We start from the raw sequence: 20106 nt of genomic DNA, 5'->3' as shown, positions 1-20106 counted from the left end.
AACTCCAAAAAAGGAATAGTTGTTACTGTATTTTATAAGCAATTGGGCTTTAATTTTTGGCTATTTAAAGTTTCCCAGTTTGTGTGTGTGTGTGTGTGTGTGTGTGTGTGTGTGTGTGTGTTTTGCTGCTAGTTTTTTTGTTTGTTTAGGTTTTTAAACTTTGGTTTTAAATTTGGGTTTTTGTTTTTATTTACGGCAAAGTTGGAGGATATTTTGAGCTAAGTGAGTTTATAGTTATTTATTTTTTTAAAGAGAAATCAAAGGAGAACACACATTTTACTATGACCATTTTTTTTATTTAACTTTTTTGTTGTCGCTGCTGTTGAGTGAGTTGGAATTTAGCCTATGTCTGGAGTTTCCGGGCAAACTTTTTGAACTGTAGAAATCTAGGGAGTAGAGAAAATATGGCTAAAGGCTGCCGTGAAGTGGGGATTTTAACTTTTGGGGGTTTTGGACTCCTTTGGGAGTCTGATGAAAAACTGTGGACCTTTCCTCAGGAAAAGCACGTGAGCACACACGCAGTTCTGCACACGGTTTCAGAGAATCCACATGCTTTGCTGCCTCCCACTGTTAGGGATACTGGGCTTCAGGGATAAAAGCATATATATGAATGCATCTATAGATATGAATATACAGATATGTACATAAAGGATTATGTACATATGTACTTAAAGGCATTTAAGTTCTTTTTAATTTTTGATGTAAATAGCACTATGATGAGTATTCCTGTAGCTAAGCATATCCACATTCATAGTTTGTTCCCTTGTCTGATGTAGTAGCCCGGGTTCCTCTGAAAGCCGGGCTTGCATGCCATGAGTTAATTTGGGAGATCTGGTCACAGCCAAATGTGACGTATTGATTCTCACCAGGACCTTTCTCCCGGACTCCGCCATCCTCCTCGTTCAGCCCCCCAGGTAGCTGGGACTATGGGGGTCACCACCATGCCCGGATAATTATTCTGTTTTTTAGTAGAGATGGGATCTTGCTCTTGCTCTGGCTGGTCTTGAACTCCTGGTCTCAAGCGATCCTCCCGTCTCGGCCTCCCAGAGTGCTGAGATTGCAGGCGTGAAGGACCAGTCGAAGAGCCTTAGGAAATGTGTCTCAGGACTCTGCTTGGGGAACAAAAGGGGGAGCATTCACCTTCCTTCCGGCTCTTCTCCACTGCCCGAGGGCGGCCCCACCGTGCACACTTGCTCTGTGCCTCCAGCCGTGCAGGGGGTGAGTGCCCCGTGAGTGACTGGCGTCCCCGGGGTAGGAAGCCGGTGAGAGTGTGGCAGGGCTGGGTGAGGACCCTTACTCTACTTCTTCGCCAGGGTGATCAAAGCCTACTTGGACCTGTTCGCTGCCGCGCGGCTTGAGCAAGAGGTGGAGCTGAGAGGCTTTGCAGCAGGACACAGGAAGTATCCCGTGCAGATACATTTCTAGAAACAGAGTCTGTAATTCTGGCTCAGGGGACACCCACCGTTACATCTTTTAAAATACAAATACCCACGGGAGTGCCAAGTTGGCCTTCAGTTTGGTTCTCAGTGACGTGCCTTGGGACTCTAGGACTGGGCACACAGCAGGGGTGAAACAGAGGTGACCCTCCTGCCATAGAGCGTATCCCCCTTTGCAGAGAGTGACAGTAAACGTGGGAACAGGCACGCCAGGTCGGTCTGACAGTGGCAGGTGCTGTGAGCAGGTGCATGAAGCAGTGCTGTTATAGGGGCTTGACAGGGAGTGGACCCGCCAGGTCTGCGTGGAGACTCAGGGTGGGCGGAAGGGAGCGAAGGGGAGGATGTGGGGAGGAGGGCGAGGTCCCACTGCATTTACTGCCCACTGCACGTTCTTCCTGGAGGCTGACGTGCCCGAGAGAGGGGGCCTGGCTTCTGGAGTGTGTATGCACTCAGTGTATACACTACATGGGATTTAGTCATTCTTAGATCCTTAGAATATGTCATTTGCATTCAAAGTAGATAGCAGATTATGATTGCTCTTTCTTTGATGTTTTAGAATATAGTTCAGGATCTTAGAGTGCCCTCGGGTTATTTTCATCAATCTCAGGGTTAATGCTAGAGCAGCATAAATAAGTGGAAATTCCCCATTAGATCGTGGCTGGGGGATTATTGTATCGTTGCAATTCTGCTTCATAGGAGACAGCACTATTCAGCTGCTCCTTTGCTTTAGAGAGCTCAGAAAATACAGTTTTAAAGACATAAATGTACTCACTGGACCTTTTAGTTACAATGCGCAAGATATTTTTGTGACCTAAATAGCAAATGAAGAAATCCCCTCTTTACGTTGCTAGGTGTTTCTTCCATCTGTTAACAATAGTACATTTTATCCACTTCAGGAGAGAATAAGCCATGGGTTTGCGATGGCCCCAGATTAAAGCACATTCCTTTTCCAGTGATATGTAAAACCACAGGAATCAGAGTGATATCAGATATTGAAAGCTCAGAATATTAAATCTGATCTCCCAAATCAGAGTTTTCCAAATTCCAATCATTTGTGTGCCACCTTCATGATTTTGCTATATTCTGTATTGCTAATACTACTAAATATTTAACGTTTTCCTCTGCAGTGACTCAATTTTTGCTTAAATAAATTTATTTGAGAAAGAATGTTTGTATTATTGAAATAAATGGAAGGTAACTTTAAAAATATATTCCTGTTAACACAAGAGCGTTAATCTGTGTGCTAAAATCATCACACCCGTTGTGGCTAACACTGCTCTCCTAGCAGGCCTGACCTGCTGGGTACCTTGTGACCTTGGGCAAGCTGCCCGGCGTCCCCAGGCCTCTGTGCACGCGTGTGTGCTGGGGACGATGAGGCAGCGTCGCCTGCTGAGCGCTCCGCCCACGAGTGGTGACCTAGAAACTGGGAGCAGCTACAAGAGTGCGTCGGCCGCGTGGTCCTTGTCCTTCTTACTCTTGCTGAAAAGACCAGGGCTGGAGAGTTAGGAATGACACGGGCTCCTCCGTTCTGCACCCGGAGATGAGGCTGAAGGGTCGGAAATTACAGCAGACCGGAAGGGCGGCCAGTTTGGTTGCATCCCTCGCTTCCCACGATCGGCCAAGACACTGAACCCATGCAGAGTTTGGCTTCTTCATCACACAGATTAGGAAGTTGGATTTGGTTTGATCCCAAAGCATCCGGCTTACAGGGTGCCAGTTGCCAGGGTGCTGATCGTAGGATATGGTTTATCTGAAGTCAGAGCATGTTAAACGTTGTTTTGTTTTAACTGGCCATTGAGTCGGTGTGGCCCTGGCTGTTTCCTGCTTTCGTGATGCGTGACCGATGGCCACCAGGTGTCACCAGGGGTCAGTTAGTAGTTGCCTTTGAAGCCAGATGTCATTAATTCCATAATTGTGAGCTATTGAAGTTTAGTCCTAGTAAAATCACATCGTAAAACTGAGACATTTTTGAAGGATGTACTGACAAAAGAAAAACATGAAAAACTCTTATTACACATTTGACTCAAGTTATGTTTAATATGTTTGCCAAGCATGCAGCTACTTACCTCTGCCATCAGTAAAAAGTTACATGTCAGTTTCTAGCCACTTGGACCACTCTGGAAATAGCGTTTACATCTCTGAGTTGGATGACTGTTACGGCCCTTCCAGATCAGACATTCTGCAGTTTTATGAGTGTCAATCTCCCGATAAGGTGGATCTGGACTTGGCAGTGAGGAAGTTGCAATCGATAAAGCAAAATAAATTTTAAAAAGCCTGCTGTAGCTACTTTTTTAGAGGAATGTGTGTATAAGTGTGAGTGTGTCTACTAGCATAACATACCAATCACTTTTTTCACTTAGGATATATCTTAGAAATCGTCCCATGTATATAGTTTTTTCCTTCTTTGGAATGACGGCAAAGTTTTCCATTGAATGATCAGTTATGTAGCTGATCTCGTTATGATGGACACGTGGGCTTTTCTCTGACTTCTGAGATCACCCACATGATGCTGTGACGAATGTCTTGCACATGTGAGATTTTGTGCACACGTCAGTGTATCTGTAGGTGAAATGGCTGGGTCGGAGGATGTGTGCATTTGTAATTTTGAATTTGGAATAAACGTTCTTCGTGGAGGTTGAAGCAACACGTACCCCCCCCACCCCCCCCACCCCCCGGCAGTGTGTGGATGAGGCTGTTTCTGCTCAGCCCCCCCACGTGACCCACAGTTTGAATCCGCCTGTGCGACCGTGTCTCTTTAGGAAGATGCTGCTTGGAGGGGTGATCGTGCCGTTTGTGCCAACTTCACAGAGACTGAATGCCACACTGAAGACCACTTTCTGAGCCGTGTGGACCTGCTGAATTAAATGGCTGCACCGTTAAGCCTCTTGGAACGGGCTTTACGCTGCGTCAGAGCAGTTACACCAGCACGGAAAACCTCCAGTGTGAAAATTACCAGCAGATTGAAGCCTTCCTTGGAGATCCATTCTCATAGCATAATGAAACCTCTTGTACACGTTGTGCAAAAGGTTTGGCTATAGCAGCATTATTTATACTTTATTTCTCTTAAATTCAGAAGGAAAAGGCATTATATCTGGATACTGTTTCCATTTTTTTAGAGGAAACTAATATTGGTTGGTGGAGTTGAGCTAAAACACACAAAGAAACTACCCTCCGAATTCCATTCGTTACTATTTGATTGCGTGTGTGTGTGTGTGTGTGTGTGTGTGTGTGTTTGTGTGTGTGTGTGTGTCCACACACACACAGCCTTTAGGCCCAAGAGTTAGAACTTCTGTACTTCAGAAAATAAGAGTAGTTTGTGTCACAGAGAGAGATCAATGCTCTTTCTTTTTCACATTTAGGATTATATAGATTTAGGAAAATCGTAAAAAATATTCATAAACCACTATTTCTTTATTCTCCTTGGGCTGAAGTGTGGTGTATATGAAAGTCAATTCCTGAAGGAATTTAGAAAATTTTATCTATTTTTTATGCTAATGTTGTCTCTTCTAAAACTGACCATGGTTCTAATAGCTGAGGGTTTTTCCCTTGGCTTTTATAAAAGAACAACAGATGTTCGATAATTTTTTTTAATGCAGTTTTCCTTCTTCATTTGACTTCCAGGTATGATCCTTACTGTAGCCCTGTACTGGCTCCTGGGGAGGATGTTCCATTATTGACCTACTTGGCAAGCACTTGTAGTGGTGGATGTGGTGTTGATAGTGAAGACGGGGGTTAAATCCTACAGAATAACCCGTAATTAATATAAAATTGCTTAGAGTTATTAAAATAAAAACATAGATTAAAAGTTACGATTAGGCAGTTACCTTTTGTGCTTTCCTTTTTAACACACGTATTACATTACGAAGAAACTATCTGCTTATAACTAGAGACTGTTGAATTTAAAATTGTTCCACCCCGTCAGGAAAGCTGTCTGTCGTGTTACACAGTGGACAAGCAAGTACTCAAAAGCGCGGTTTGTGGTGGCCTGTGCTACTCTGGGCCTCCCCTGTGAGGAAACAAAACCATTTCACTGAACCGTAGCACCCCTAGCATTCTACTGAGTTGTCTTTTTAAAAGCCAAAGGAACACTGTTTCAATGCTTGTAAAACAAAACGTTATAGTCTAACATGATCTGGCATCTCTTACGTGGTGACCAGGAAGAGACCTTTGAGAGATTCCTTGGAAATGACGGGCATGTGAGGTCATTCCCATCACGCGTTGCACGTCATTCTTGCACTCGTTTTCTGTGGGACGTTAAGTGGGTGCAGATCTGAGTGTGGCCGAGCGGCTTGTGCCGGTGCGGGCGGTCGGCAGAGACCGTTCTCCAGCCGTGGCTGGGTGCATTTGTGCCGGTGCGGGCGGTCGGCAGAGACCGTTCTCCAGCCCGTCGCTGAGCGCGTTTGCTTGTGTGTTGCAGGTGCTTCTCCCGGCGGCCGGGCTGCTGCAGCTGCAGGATGTGAAGAAGACTTGCTGTGAGTTTTTGGAGACCCAGCTCCACCCTGTCAACTGCTTGGGGATCCGGGCTTTCGCGGACATGCACGCCTGCACGGAGCTCCTGAACAAGGCCAACACCTACGCAGGCAAGTGCCGCGGGCCCGGCCGGGTCTGAGCCCAGGGGGAGCCGGAACTCTGGGTTCCGATGTGACTCCGCAGAGGCCTCTGGAAAGTTGCTTTATAGAAGTGCCGTTAAAATTATGTGAACATGATGGTAGCAGTGCGTGATTGAAGCATACTCATAACTTTGTGAATTTAAAAAAAGCAACTGTAAATTGGTGTTGGACCTGAATAATAGTTTTATGCACGTGTTGATTTTGACTTCCTGTGTGTTTTTCTTTCAGAATGCCAAATGAGTAGGCATAGGAAAAAGCATATGCCTGTGAAACTAAGTTACTTTATCTCTGATGTTTTACACACTTTTCTTGCATCCATGAAAACACTTGTGGCTTAAAAAATCTTCAGAGCAGTGAAATCTGGATGGTTTGGGTGGAGCAGAAAAGTAGAGCCCCTGTGTGCGGCCCTGTCCCGGGTGCTGGTCGTACGGCCTCCGCGGCCTCCCCTGTGGGGTGGAGGGGACCTCGCTGTTCCGGAGCCACCGCTGGGGCAGCTGTGGGCCCCTCGCCGGCTGTGCCACCGTTGCCAGCTGTGCCCCCCATCGCCGGCTGTGCGCCCCTCGCCAGCTGTGCGCCCCGTCCCCGGCTGCGCGCCCCTCGCCGGCTGTGCGCCCCGTCCCCGGCTGCGCGCCCCTCGCCGGCTGTGCGCCCCTCGCCGGCTGTGCGCCCCTCGCCGGCTGTGCGCCCCGTCCCCGGCTGTGCGCCCCTCGCCGGCTGTGCGCCCCGTCCCCGGCTGTGGGCCCCTCGCCGGCTGTGCGCCCCGTCCCCGGCTGTGCGCCCCTCGCCGGCTGTGCGCCCCGTCCCCGGCTGTGCGCCCCGTCCCCGGCTGTGCGCCCCTCCCCGGCTGTGCGCCCCTCGCCGGCTGTGCGCCCCGTCCCCGGCTGGGCGCCCCGTCCCCGGCTGGGCGCCCCTCGCCGGCTGGGCGCCCGTCGCCGGCTGTGCGCCCCTCGCCGGCTGTGTGCCCATCCCCGGCTGTGCGCCCCAGGCCCCGGAGGTGGAAACGCCTTTACCCAGCTGTCCAGCACCCCCCACCGTCCTGCTGTCCTTCCCATGTGGCCTGTAAATGACCAAACTTTCTGTGTATCCAGCTATTTTCAGGGGTGTCCCTTTGTCCTCAATGAAACTTTGCTCTTCCCCCAAACCTGCGTGTTGGGGGCGAACTTCTGCGGGGCCACTCCCCCCGTCCCTGGGTGGAAGGCGCTGGGGTCTGCCGCACTCTCTGTCTAACACCCGGGTTCTCTCTTCCTCCTTTTATTCTGCCTCCAACAACGTCAAAATCTGTGCCATCAGCTCGTTTAAGACTCCGCCTTTCCTTTATAAAGGTGACTCACTTGTCCCTTAGGCCACATTGCCGGGCATGTGGGAGCTTGCTGGTCCCGACCTTTGTGCTGGCCGTGTTTCTGTCAATAGCTTCTCGTTCTGTTGTCTGAATTCACGAATCTGTGCTCGCTGGCCCAGCTCTCCCAGCCAGCTCTCGGCTGTGCAGCGAGACCCAGTGGTGGGTCATTCCAGAGCCACCGCTTCTGTGCCTGGCACTGCTCCAGCTCTGTGGGTGGCAGGTGAGGGAGCAGTGCGGTTTAACCTCCGCTTAGAAGGAGTTTACAGCCCAGAAATAACAAACTCATCCCCGATTTCAGTATGTTTGGATTATGCCTCATTATCTGTAAAGTCAGTTATGAGATTTTCTCCCAAAGAAAATTCACGGCAGTCACTCGCCCACCCGTCTGTAGCTGAGGCTCGGAACCGCTGCTTGGGACAGACACCTGCTAGGGTGAGCCCGGGACTCGAATGCTGCCCTCTTCGAAGAACTTGTGTTGCGTGAGTGGCTTCATGCTGGCGTTACTAGCCTTGACCGTGCGGCAGGTGTGCTGAGGAGCAGATGCGGACTGTTTAAGGACCTAATGCAATATTGAGTTGCTGACGCGGAAGGGTCTTTCTTTGGAGAACTGAGAGTGCGCTTGATACACAGCACCTCTTAGCTGAACTCACGCCGACTTAGCAATGCTTGCAGAAAGAATTAATCATGTTTATATTCTTGTTCTCATGATGGTCCTCGTTCGTGTCTCGGTAAACTACATGCAGTCTCTGCTCTGCTGACGGTTTTTTTACCCTATGTGAGTCAGCTGTTTTCAAGTTTCTCCAAAACTGTCTGTTAGTGGAATGCGAGAGATGGAGTTGGTTGTGTTCTTTGACGCACAAAAACCGTTAAGTCTGAGGTATTCCCATTTGTCTATCTTTGCTTTTATTGCCTGGGCTTTTGGTGTCATATCCAAGAAATCACTGGCAAATTCAGTGTCATGAAGCTTGTCTCCTGTTTACTTCTAGGAGTTTTATGTTTTGGGGTCTTATGCTTATATCCTTAATCCATTTTGAATTAATTTTTATATCTGATGTATGTGGTTCACCGGTTTTCTAGCACCGTTTGTGGAAGAGACTGTTCTTTCCCATTAGATGGTCTTGGAGCCCTTGTCCAAGATCATTTTACCACATACGCGAGGTTTTAAAAATATTTGAAAGGTATACATTGAAAAAGTCTTCCTTTCACCCTTGTCCTTCATTTCTCTTCTCCGTAAAGATAATCACTGCTTTAGTTTCTGATTTTTGTCTTGTGCTTTGGGAGGGGAGGCTGGGTGACCCCTTCGCGTGGTTCCCGTAGCAACAGTGTGAAGTCCGTCCACGCAGACAGGTGTTTCCGTACCCGGCCTGCCTCCCTCCTGCCCAGCGCCTTCCATAGGTGACTGTTCCGCTAGTTCCTTCTATATCTCACCAACGTACAAGGTCTTATTTCTACCCCTTCTTACCCAAAAAGTATCTAACGTGCTATATATACTGTTCTGCGCCTTGTTTCTGTTTTTGTTTTTTAGTTAGCAGTATTTCTAAAAGCTCTTTTCATGTCAGGAGTATCCTTGTTCTTTTCGACAGATGCAGACTAGCCCTTTGTGTGGATGAACTGTGTTTTAACCAGTGCCTACCGATAAACTCTCTTCTGTAATTATTAAAACAATGCCGCAGTGAGTAACTCGAGAGCGTGTCATTTCGTAAGTGGTCAAGCAGGTCTGTAGGATGGCGTTTCAACACTGCTCTTCGTAAAGCTTGTGCTAATGTATCCTCCTACCAGCAGCATGAAAAAGCACGCTTTCATAGTCGAGTTTTGTTTTTGTTTTTTTAGCTTTGATCTTCGTGGTTTTGTGGCTTGAGTCCAGGGAAGAAATATTCATATTCTGTCATTTTTACCAGTGGTAGTGGTGACGTGAGAGCATTGACTGTCTGAACTGAGCACCAGAGACAAGCAGTGATTTCCATCTACAGCACATGGAGTGACAGGTGGGGACACCAGCCGTGCCCATCTCTCCGTGGTTTCTGTGAACCAGTTTCTATCTCAGTGTGTTTGCAGTTGCTGTGTGGTACCTGAAGTTTGAATGTGTGTATAGGAATCTTAACCTAGTGAATTGACAGTATTAGTCATGCCAGATTTGTGTTATCTCAATGTTCTGTGAAGGTCAGACCCAAGGTTTTACCAAGTGACTCACTCACAGGCGGGTCGCTACGTGGCTGGGGAAGCGGCTGGGTCAGCGCCGCACCCCAATGCCGCCTGAGGTGCTGCCTCGCCCGGGCGCTTCTTCCTGAGACCGAGAGATTCCCGCTAGGGACGTTTCCTGTTCCCGTATCAGTTTTGTGCGGCTTCTTCTGCCCTTAAAAGTTTGACATCTGCTGTTTTTCTCCAACAAATATAGAATTAAGTAAACGTTTTCTTCAGATGACAGGGAGATTTGCTTTATTTGAAGGGAATTAGTTACAGGTACTTTCAGAAAAGCCCCTTTCCCTTCTCCTCACCCCAAAGCATTCTGAGGCGTAAAACTAAAGTGGTGAAAACATGGCTAACAGATTCATTCAGACACGCACGTATGTTTGGGCGTGTGGATGGACACACACGTGTAGTGATGCCTCCTGCTGATGAATCTCACCATCCACGTGAAATCCTGGTCTGGATACTCAGCAGTTTCGCTGTGACTGGAGCCCGAAAGCAGGTGGTTTGGGGACAGCGACGGGACCATCATGCTCACGGTCTGAGGGTCCCGTTGCGAAAGTGCAGATTAACCTTCCGCCAAATCTCCTTTAGGGATGAGGGATTTGTGCAGTATTTAGATGTTAATATGTGTTCTCTTGGCCATTGTTAGGCTGTGAGCTAGTACACGTGGGTTTTGAGAAAGGTTTCTCCAGACAAAGATTAGGGCAGAAAGAAGAAAAAGTTTATTTTACTTTTTCCAGACGGGAAAAAGGGCCACGCCGGTGAAGAGAGGGAGATGGTGTTGGCAGAGAGAACCAGCTGCTCAGGCCTCTTACGTAGCGGGGGAAGGTTCCTGGCTGCAGCCCGACTAGCAGGGCACTGCGTCTGCTGCTGCTCCTCCTCCTCCTCCTTCTCCCCCTTCTCGGCAGAGGCCAAAGTCCGAGCGCTGGCGTCCTGGCCTGGCCTTGGAGACTTACCGCTGGAGATGTGCCTTTGCCCTCCCGATACGGCCGGGGCCTGAAGCTTCAACCCTGCTGTTCACCAGGAACTCTGTAAAAAGTAGACTCTCAAAAGCAATTTTAAAAGAGAGAGATTTACATCTCTTTTCCGTCTTTTCAGGCCCTTTTCAAAAGTTGTGCAAAGCGGAACTCACAGGATTGACCCTTAACTGTCATCCGGGCACCTGTGGGATGAGAGATTGTCCTGTTACTTTTGCGAGGCGGCCCCTTCCCCGTGCGCGAGAAACGTGTCACTAACGGAGTAGTAATGAATTCACTCCTGTCTTCCCAGTGTCCAGCAGCGTCGGCCAGAAGCCTAAATCAGCAAACTGGTTTTCACTAAATCTTTTGTCCCCTTTACGGTGCAAGGTTTACAGAGAAAAGGGACACATGATAGATGCTTTTGAAAATACAGTAAGAAGTTTGGATACTATTTTTCAATGTTTTTAGATTGATACTCAGTGAATTGGTTAAGTTAGTTGATGGGGTCATGCAGCACAGGCGTGGGTCAGTGAGAGCCCGGGGGCTGCAGCCTCGGCATGAGAAACACGCAAGACATAAAGCCGCTCTGCAAACACCGAGGGCCGGGCCGGGACTGGCACCCGAGATGTCCGTGAGCCGTGCTGGGCTGTGGTTTGTGTCAGGATATATAAACCGTGCAACTCGCTGTGGGGGATCGTGTGGAATCTCCAGTGTGAGTGGGAAAGATCAGTAGGTGCTACAGTTAGGTAATATCACATCGAGAAGACCGTTGACAGGACAGGCTTGGATAGCCAGAGTTCAGAGTGTGAGACGTGCGTGTTTCCGTGCACACCATGTGTGGTCAGCCAGCTGCCGGCACTTCCTGAGACGTGGGCTGGGTCCCTCGAAGAGTGTTGTGAGCCACCGTCTCGCCGGACTGCCCGTCGGTTAATGCGCAGAACACGTGAAGAATCATCCGTTAGTATAAACAGAGAAAGGCAGGCCCTGAAGTAAACTAATTTACTCCAGAGGTTGCCCAATAGTGGCTCCCGTGTTTACTGACACTTCACATATTTACCACGCCGCTTCCAAAGAGAATTTAACGTGGGGGTGTGAGCATCAGATGCTGAAACCAGAAGATTTTTCCAGAGAGGTAGGATTGTGTCAGCAGAAGGTATCCAAGTGCTGGAAATACTTAATAACACATGTTCGTCTGCAATGAAAGTTACTTGTAATTTGAAAAAATTCTTCCTTCTTCACTTATCACATCTTACATCGGTCTGCATGATGAGCCAGTGTTGATGCGTTGTTATTAACTATCGTCTGTGGTTTACAGTAGGGTTTACCGTTTACATTGCGCAACTACAGGTCTTGACACATGTGTGGTGACTTGACCCCCTACTGCAGAAGTTTCAGAGCCCTAAAGACCACCGTTCACCTCCCGCTTCCTCCCTGCAGGAGACCCTGGCAACACTGGCAAACTACTGCTGCCGTAGTTCTGCCTTGTGCAGAATGTCACATGTTTGGACTTGTATAGTATTTAGACTTTTCACACTGGCTTCTTTGACTTAGCGATATGCATTTAAGGTTCCTTCGTGGCTTTTCAAGGCTTGGTAACTCACTTCTTTCTGTCACAGAACAATGTTCCATTGTGTGGTTGTATCACGCTTTGTCCATTCACCCATTGCAGGACATCCGGGTTGCCTCAAAGTGGTGGCAAGTGTAAATCAAGCTGCTGTGAGCATTTGTGTGCACGTTTTTGTGTGGCCGTAGGTTTTCAGTTCATTTGGGTAAATACCAAGGCATGCACTTGCTGGATGGTGTGGTAAGACTGTGTTTGATTTTGGGAGAAACTGCCAAACTGTTTTCCCACCAGCGTGATGGGGCGTTCCTGTTGCTGTGTATCTCTGTGAGCATTTGGTGTCGCCCGTGTTTGGGAGTTGGGCTGTGCCAGCAGACGTGCGCTGAGCGGCATCCCACCGGGGTTTGCCGCGCGGTTCTGCAGTGCCACGCGACGGGGAGTGTCTTCTCATGCTTATTTGCCTCTGCACGGCACGTGGCCTTGGGTGAAGTGTCTGTTCAGATCTTCTCACCTGTTGTTAAGTTGGGTGGTTTATTTTCTTATTGTTGAGCTTTAAGGGTTCTTTGTATATTTTGGATAACTATCCTTTATCAGCTATGTGTTTTGCAAAGATTTCTCCCAGGCTGTGGTTTATCTTTTCGTTTCTTTAAGAGTGTCCTTTGCAGAGCAGAAGTTTTTAATTTTAATGAGGTGGAACTTATCCATTTTTCTCTTTCACGGATAATGCTTTTATTGTTGTATCTAAAAAGTCATTGCCATACCCAAGGTCGGTCAGGTTTTCTCCTACGTTATCTTCTGGGAGTTAAGTTTTGTGTTTTACATTTAGGTCTGTGATCCATTTTGAGTTAATTTTTGTGAAAGGTGTAAAGTCTGTCTAGATTTAATTTTTGAAATGTGGATGTCTAGTTCTGACATCATTTGTTGAAAAAACTATCCTTTCTATATCGAATTGCCTTTGGTTTCTGTCAAGGATCAATTGACCGTGTTTGTGTGGGTCTAACTCTGGACTCCGTTCTGTGACATTGATCCACATCATCCAGCATCTGGGGGGCGGGGGCTCCAGGACCCCTCCCAGGTACCAAAACCCACAGATGTTCAAGTCCCTTCTATAAATGGTGCACTATTTCCATATAACCTACACAGTCCTCCCATATACTTTAAATCACCTCTGGATTACTTATAATACCTAATGCGTTATACATGCTATGCAAATAGTTATTATATTTTTTATTGTTGTGTTGGGTTTTTTTTCCCCCTAATATTTATTATATGACATTGGTTGAATTCCCTGGTTGCTTGAATCCATGAATGTGAAACCCATGGACACAGAGGGCTGGCTGCATTTGTTATTTTCATTATTTTTTTTTTTAATCTTCGTTTTCATATTTATTTGGATGCAATACCTTTGCTTAACCAAGACTTTAAGTTTCAAAAACTTGTGTGTCAGCTGGGTTTTTATAAATCCAATCATTTTATAGTGACCCTGGGGTGCTTTATTATCTTTAAAGTCATCTTGCCACGCACCTTTTGTAAAGTGAATAGTGATTAATGAAGTTTATGAAAATGCAGATTTTATTTTTTAAATGTTTCTGAAGGGGAAGCCAGCTATTCCTTTTTATGGTATGTTGAAATACATTTTTGAGATGACTCTTTTATTTCACTTAGAAAAGCCTTTTTTTAAAAAAAACAAAAAACAAAAAACAACAATATGATTAGAATATGGTTGATTGTGAAGACCTAGAAGATGATCTAGGTTTTCTAGCAAATTTTACTTTAGAATTTAGGGATCACAGCAAGAGCTAAATCACTGAGTCCACACTCTCCACCAGACACACTTCTAGGTGTTGCGTGAGCCATTAGCCGTCCTATTGTGATGTTTGATATCCTCGTTCTGCCGATGAAGAAACCAGGGCTTAGGGAAATCGCGTAACTGACCCAGGCTGGTCAGCATGTGGTCGAGCTGGGATTTCACCCTGACGTGTCCGACTCCAAAGCCGAAACCACATTTGCTTGTGAGCCCACACTTCAGAGCAAGAAAGAGATGGATTTGTAGAAAAGGTTATTTTGTAAATGATTTGCTCTTTGTAAGTTTTTTTGACATTTAATTATACTAATAAAGTTTTTTCCCCCTTTGGGAGGAGTGGCCATATTTGTGAAATCAAGGAATTGCATTTTTTTAGTATTTTAAGAACTACCAACTTTACTGGTTTCTAGAAAGGAATTGAGGTCTAAAATCATGTAATTAGATTTCCAGTAAACTGCATAGACTTCAGAGCTATCTCTATCATAAACCGATTTGTTTCTTTTTTTAAAACGTTGGTCACATAACATATTCAGATTGACCAGCATTTAGGATTTCTGTAGTTTTCAAATAAAGCAGAGTTTTCTTCCTTACTCCCTAATGTTTTTGAACCCTCTAACGTTTTACATAATACATCCAAGTGTGTGAATGTATAGCATCATGTTCTTTATCTGACTTATGTAATAAAAAAGGTTTTACAGACTTAAATGCTGATAGTGTCATTACCGTATGAGGAATAATATCTGACTCTAAAATACCACATAAAACAGAAGCGATTCAACTGAGTGCATGTACATAAGGCAACTTCCCACCTATTCTGTTTCCTTGCTTGGTATGCATAGGTCACTCAAGATCTTTTCCCAGGTATCTCTGATTTTGTTTCAGTTTGTCTCCTTAGTCTTGCCTAGAGGACGTATAGTTGGTTTTCTCATTCTTAGGTTAGGTAAGTTAAGAAAAACCTCTTCTTTTTTCAAAGAGTTTGGAGCCGTGATAACGGAATGTGGGTGTTAATGGATTTTCTTTCCAACCCTCACACAGAGCAACACTTTGCAGACGTCGTGCTTAGTGAGGAGTTTCTCAATCTCGGCATTGAACAAGTGTGCAGCTTGATCTCCAGCGACAAGCTGACCATTTCCTCAGAGGAGAAGGTGAGTCTGTTTCCTCTGTCCCAGTGCCGTTTCCTGTCTGCGTTTCTCCTGGTTGTGTAACTTTGTGATCCTGCTTGTGCGGTGACGGTCGGCGACCTTTGCTCTGGTAGTTAAGACACTCAGCTGATTGACTTGCTGATTGTCTGTAAGTTACTCTGTTTCTTCACTTCTTGGGAGGTTCCCTAAATTTTTGGATGTTAGGGTTTTGCACGGGGCCTCCGCAGCAAGAGCTCGTGCACAGTGAACCCTGAAACCAGGGCTTTTTGGGAAACAGGTTTCCTCCTGCTGCCAGATGCCTATAAGAATTGCGATCTGAACACGGTGCTTCTCACGGAAGGAATCTCACTGTGTTCTGCGTTGAGACGTCATCCAGGTGGCGAAGTTTCGCTGGTTCTGGACTGGACCTCTCTGACTGTCGTCTTCCTTTTAAGTCGGTTCCCTGCGACTCTCACCTCACCCTGTGCCGCTTCCTTCCGTCCCTCCTTGCAGAGCACCTGCCTGCTGCTCATGCCTGTCCTGTCCCGCGGCCGCCTGTGTCAGCCACCGCACTGCCGTGCGGCTGGGGAGAAGTTTCTCTCCACGGGCTTTTCCTCTTTGGGTGGGTTTCATAGCTCGTGGCAATCAGGACATGAAAGCTCGTGAAAACACTGTGCTTAGAGGAAATGAAACGTTTATATACATATATATAAATTTATGGGGTACAAGTGTAATTTTGTTACATGAGTAGATGGTGTAGTGGTCAAGTCAGGGCTTTTAGGGTGCCCATCACCCAAATAATGTCCATTGTCCCCACTAAGTAAGTTTTCATGGTTCACCCCCACCCTTCCGAATCTCCACCGTCCATCATTCCACTCTCTGTGTGTTATTTGGCTCCCACTTATGAATGGGAACGTGTGGTATTTGTCTGTGTCTGGCTTATGTCACTTCAGAAAATGACCTCCAGTTCTGTCCACGTGGCTATGAAAGATGTGATTTCATTTTCTTATGGCTGAATTGTTCATTGTACACACCACATTTTCACCCAGCCCTCTGTTGACGGACGCTTACGGTGATTCCGTATCTTTGCCCTTGTGAGTGGTACTGTGACAAACACGTGAGTGCAGGTATCTTTTTGCTGCATTGGTTTATTTTCCATTGGGTTGATACGCAGTAGTGGGATTGTTGGATTGTACGGTAGTTCTGTTTTCAGTTTTTTGAGAAATCTCCATACTATTTTCCATAGTAGCTGCACTAATTTACATTCCCACCCACAGTGTATAAGAGTTCCCTTCTCTCCACATCCTCGCCAGCACCTGTTAGTTTTTGTCTTTTTAACAATCGCCATTCTGACTGGCATAGGATGATGTCTCATTGTGGTTTTAATTTGCATTTCTCTGATGATTAGTCATCCTGAGCATTTTTTCATAACCTGTTGGCCATTTTTATGTTGTCTTTTGAAAAATGTCTATTCACATCCTTTGCTCACTTTTTAAGGGGATTATTTGTTTGTTGTTGTTGAGTTGTTAGAATTCCTTGTATATTCTCGTATTAGTCTCCTGTTGGGTGAATAGTTTACAGGTATTTTCTCTCATTTTCTCTCATTCTACAGGCAGTCTGTTCACTCTGCTAATTATTGCTTTTGCTGTGCAGAAGCTTTTTAGTTTAATTAAGTCCCAGCTGTCTATTTTTGTTTTTGTTGCCTTGCTTTTGAGGTCTTAGTCATGAATTCTTTGCCTAGACCAACGTCCAGAAGAGTTTTCCCTAGGTTTCTTCTAGTATTTTCATAGTTTTAGGTTTTGTGCTTAAGTCTTTAGTCCACTTTGAGTTGGTGTTTGCGTGTGGCGAGAGAGAGACAGTGGTCGGTTTCGTTCTTCCGCTTGTGGCGTTCCAGTTTGCCCCGCACCGAGGAAAGGAACCTTGAGTTTCTCCTTTGTGTGTTTTGCATGTAAAGTTGCACTAACTCTGATTCTGTTTCTCAAGCATATACGCTCCACCTGGGGGTAAAAAGACACGTTTGCTCGATTGCTCACAGCATGAGAAAGTGTGTGACAGTGTTTGTGGGATGTATAACCGTAGCACTCTGGAAACACAGAGGAGAACATGACAATTCACATTTTACAGGCGAGCATCGAGTGCCTGCCACACACCAGGCCCTGTCCTGGGGTCCCAGATGGAAGAAGATTAACAAAATAACATTCTTTACTCCTCCGCTTGTGGGACAGCCGGCAGGGCAAATGGTGACAGAATGCTGCAGAGCATGCCTTGGAAGCTTCCGGTTTTTGTGGGAGGAGGAGAGGGACGGTAGTTCAGCTTGGTTCAGATGTATGATCTGGTCTTTAAAAATGCATGAGTTTGCCAGGGAAATGGGAGGGGCATTCCAGGTAGAGGGAAGAGAATATACAAATACAAAGAGATAGGAAAGAGTGATTGTATTCAATGTGCTCAGTAGGATTGGAGTTTAGAATATCGGAAAACCGTGGGAGATCAAATGGGAAGATGACACAATGTATCTTCTCAGCGATATTAAAGAAAATTGACTTTATTGTAGTGATGAAAACCTCTAAAATCTGCATTACAGACATATCCTGAGGGCTGTTCTGTTTTTTTACTATCTAACAAGCCACTCCAAAATGTAGTGTCGTGAACAGTAACCATTGTGTCACGCTCAGAATTCTGTGGTCAGCAGGGCTCAGTGGGCACAGCTCCTCTCTGCCCCACGGTCTGAGGCTCCGGCTGGGGCGGCCCAGGGGCTGCTGGTGTCTGGCGTGATTCTGCGGGAGCCGCAGACCCGGGGCTTGAGTCCTGCGCTTGGCACCTTGTGCATCTGAAAGGTGCAGGGTGGCTCTTCACTCGCTTGTCTGGTTCTGGTTCCTGGGCTGGGGGTTCACTGCCCTGTCTGCCTGACACCCTCTCTTTCTCTCTCTCTCTCTGTCTCTCTCTGTCTCTCTCTCTCTCTCTCTCTCTCTCTCTCGTTTCCATCCCCCCCCCACCTTCCTTCTCTGTAGCTTGCTTGGGTTTCTCATAGTCTCAAGTAATCAGACTTCTTCCGTAACGTTTAGCTTGCCCCAAAAGAGCATTTCCAGAGACTGGGGGGAAAGGCTGTCAGGGGCCAGCCTTGGAGTCAAGCGTCCTTGGTGGCGATGTGCAAAAGGGACCCGCAGTGGGGCGGGGGCCAGATAGGCGGATGCTGACGTGAAGCCAGGGGGTGGCAGGCTCTGATGCCGCGGCGGCAGCGGGAGTGGATGGAGGGGGCGGAGTGCGGACTGCCCTGTCCACCGCCCCCCAGGGCCTGCACACACAGGTGCTCGGCTAATACCTGACAGATGAATTGAAGAGGGGTGTTAAGTGTCATGTGCATTATTTTTAGTTTCTTGCTCTCTCCCTGCATCAAAATCACCTATTTCCACTGCCAATAACCCATTTGCATATTATCAAACATTTTCCATAACTCTGACCTCAAATGCAGGGAAAATGTTAAAGATTATCAGGTGATGTTTTCATCCTTCAGTGTGAAAGGAAATTATCTGGATAGGTACTGTCTTCATATTAGCTTCTGAGCTTTCTCATGGGTGTATGGTGGAAGTAGTAATGCCCTTATCATTTAGTTTGTAAAAAATTTCAGAATATTCCATTTTAACATATTCTGTTGTGACAGAGCAGAATTAATCTATTCTGCAGACCCTCGATTTATAAGTTTATGGTCCAGCATTTATTTGTAAATCTAAAGAAAGAGCCAAACATGAATTATTTATAAGAGTACATGATTTTCATTCCAGCATAGCACTTTGCTTTGTTATTTGAGATGCTTCATTCAAAGGGAGGTTCCTAGAACAAAATTCAATTTGGGAAGGCTATCTCTGGTGAAATAGTTCATATATCATCGAAATTAAGATTCGATGGTAATGTACTTGGTAAAATGCTTAGTAAATACAGATGAAAAGTACTTGCGGACTATGCAGAAGTACTGAAAGCACTTACTAACATCATATAAAAGAAAGAAAGAAAGGAAGGAAGGAGGGAAAGAAAGAAAGGAAGAAAGACAGAAGCGGAGCGAATGGCTCTGCAAGCTCACTGTAAGTCACTCTGAAGCAGCTCGGGCCGTGGGTCAGACTTGGAGGAGTCAGGGAGAGCTGTGTGTGGAGTGTGGCCCCTCGTATTTCATCCAGGTGCCCCGTACCTGACTCTCCTCTGCTCTCTCCTCCCCGTGCCCCCCCGCAAGGTGTTTGAGGCGGTCATCGCGTGGGTGAGCCACGACAAGGATGTGCGGCAGGAGTTCATGGCGCGGCTGATGGAACACGTGCGGCTGCCGCTGCTGCCTCGGGAGTATCTGGTTCAGGTGAGCGATCACGCCAAGCACACGGATGATGCCGCAGCGCGTGTGCCTGCCTGGCCCCACGCGGATCCTCGTCACGCGGTGACGAGAGCTGCAGGGCACAGCTCCGTGGGGTGCACACGGGGTGCGCACGGGGGCTAGGGGTGGTGTTTGTGGCTGTGCAGCTGCCGTCTCGGACCACCCACCCACAGGGGTCTGCTGCCCCACCCTGGCGTGTCCACCCTGGCGTGTCCCGGCTGTGCCGAGGCCACTGGCGTGTGGCAGGTGGAGGTGCGGGTGGCTCTGGGTCAGGCGCTGGGACTTCTCTGCTGCTTCTTTCCTCCCGTAGCCTCTTGCCATCCCTGCAGGAACGCAGCTGCGAGCTCTGACCCAAGTACTGTTTCATTTTACTTCATAATTCAGTAGTGGCCCACGCTTGATTTTTATCTTTATTTCTCAGCAGAGGAAAGACAGGTTATTTGAAATAAATCGGAATAAATGATTGCTTAGTCATCCCCGAACAAGTTTAAATTTACTCTTTTATTATTAGCATCCTACTAGGAGCACTTCAGCAGTGTCTTAGTAATTGAAACCATCGAAAGAAACATTTCTTTATTAAGAGATTGGATCTGAAACCTTTTAGGATTTCTGGAAACCTCATTATTTGTTGGGATCTGCATAATCATTGGTCCTCTGTTGAGGAAATAAACTGGAAGAAAACCAAAAGAGTGTCCTGCGTTTGCCTTCGGGCATCAGCAGGACAAGATTCAT

The 20106-nt window shown here is 46.8% G+C and overlaps 1 protein-coding gene across 4 annotated transcripts in view; it reads left to right on the top strand.

The window, feature by feature from the left end:
* Positions 1–20106, top strand: part of KLHL2 (kelch like family member 2) — a 64758-nt gene that overhangs the window by 26206 nt on the left and 18446 nt on the right. For all 4 annotated transcript variants that reach the window (XM_045552545.1, XM_045552547.1, XM_045552548.1 and 1 more), the window contains exons 5-7: positions 5854–6016; positions 14935–15044; positions 19243–19359. In XM_045552545.1, the coding sequence (XP_045408501.1) occupies positions 5854–6016; positions 14935–15044; positions 19243–19359 (390 nt within the window). The remainder of the gene's footprint in view (positions 1–5853; positions 6017–14934; positions 15045–19242; positions 19360–20106) is intronic.

This window comes from Lemur catta, chromosome 5 (assembly GCF_020740605.2).
Source record: "Lemur catta isolate mLemCat1 chromosome 5, mLemCat1.pri, whole genome shotgun sequence".
Taxonomy (NCBI): Eukaryota; Metazoa; Chordata; class Mammalia; order Primates; family Lemuridae; genus Lemur; species Lemur catta.
Note: the sequence above shows the minus strand (reverse complement) of the source record. Positions and strands in the feature narration are given on the sequence as shown.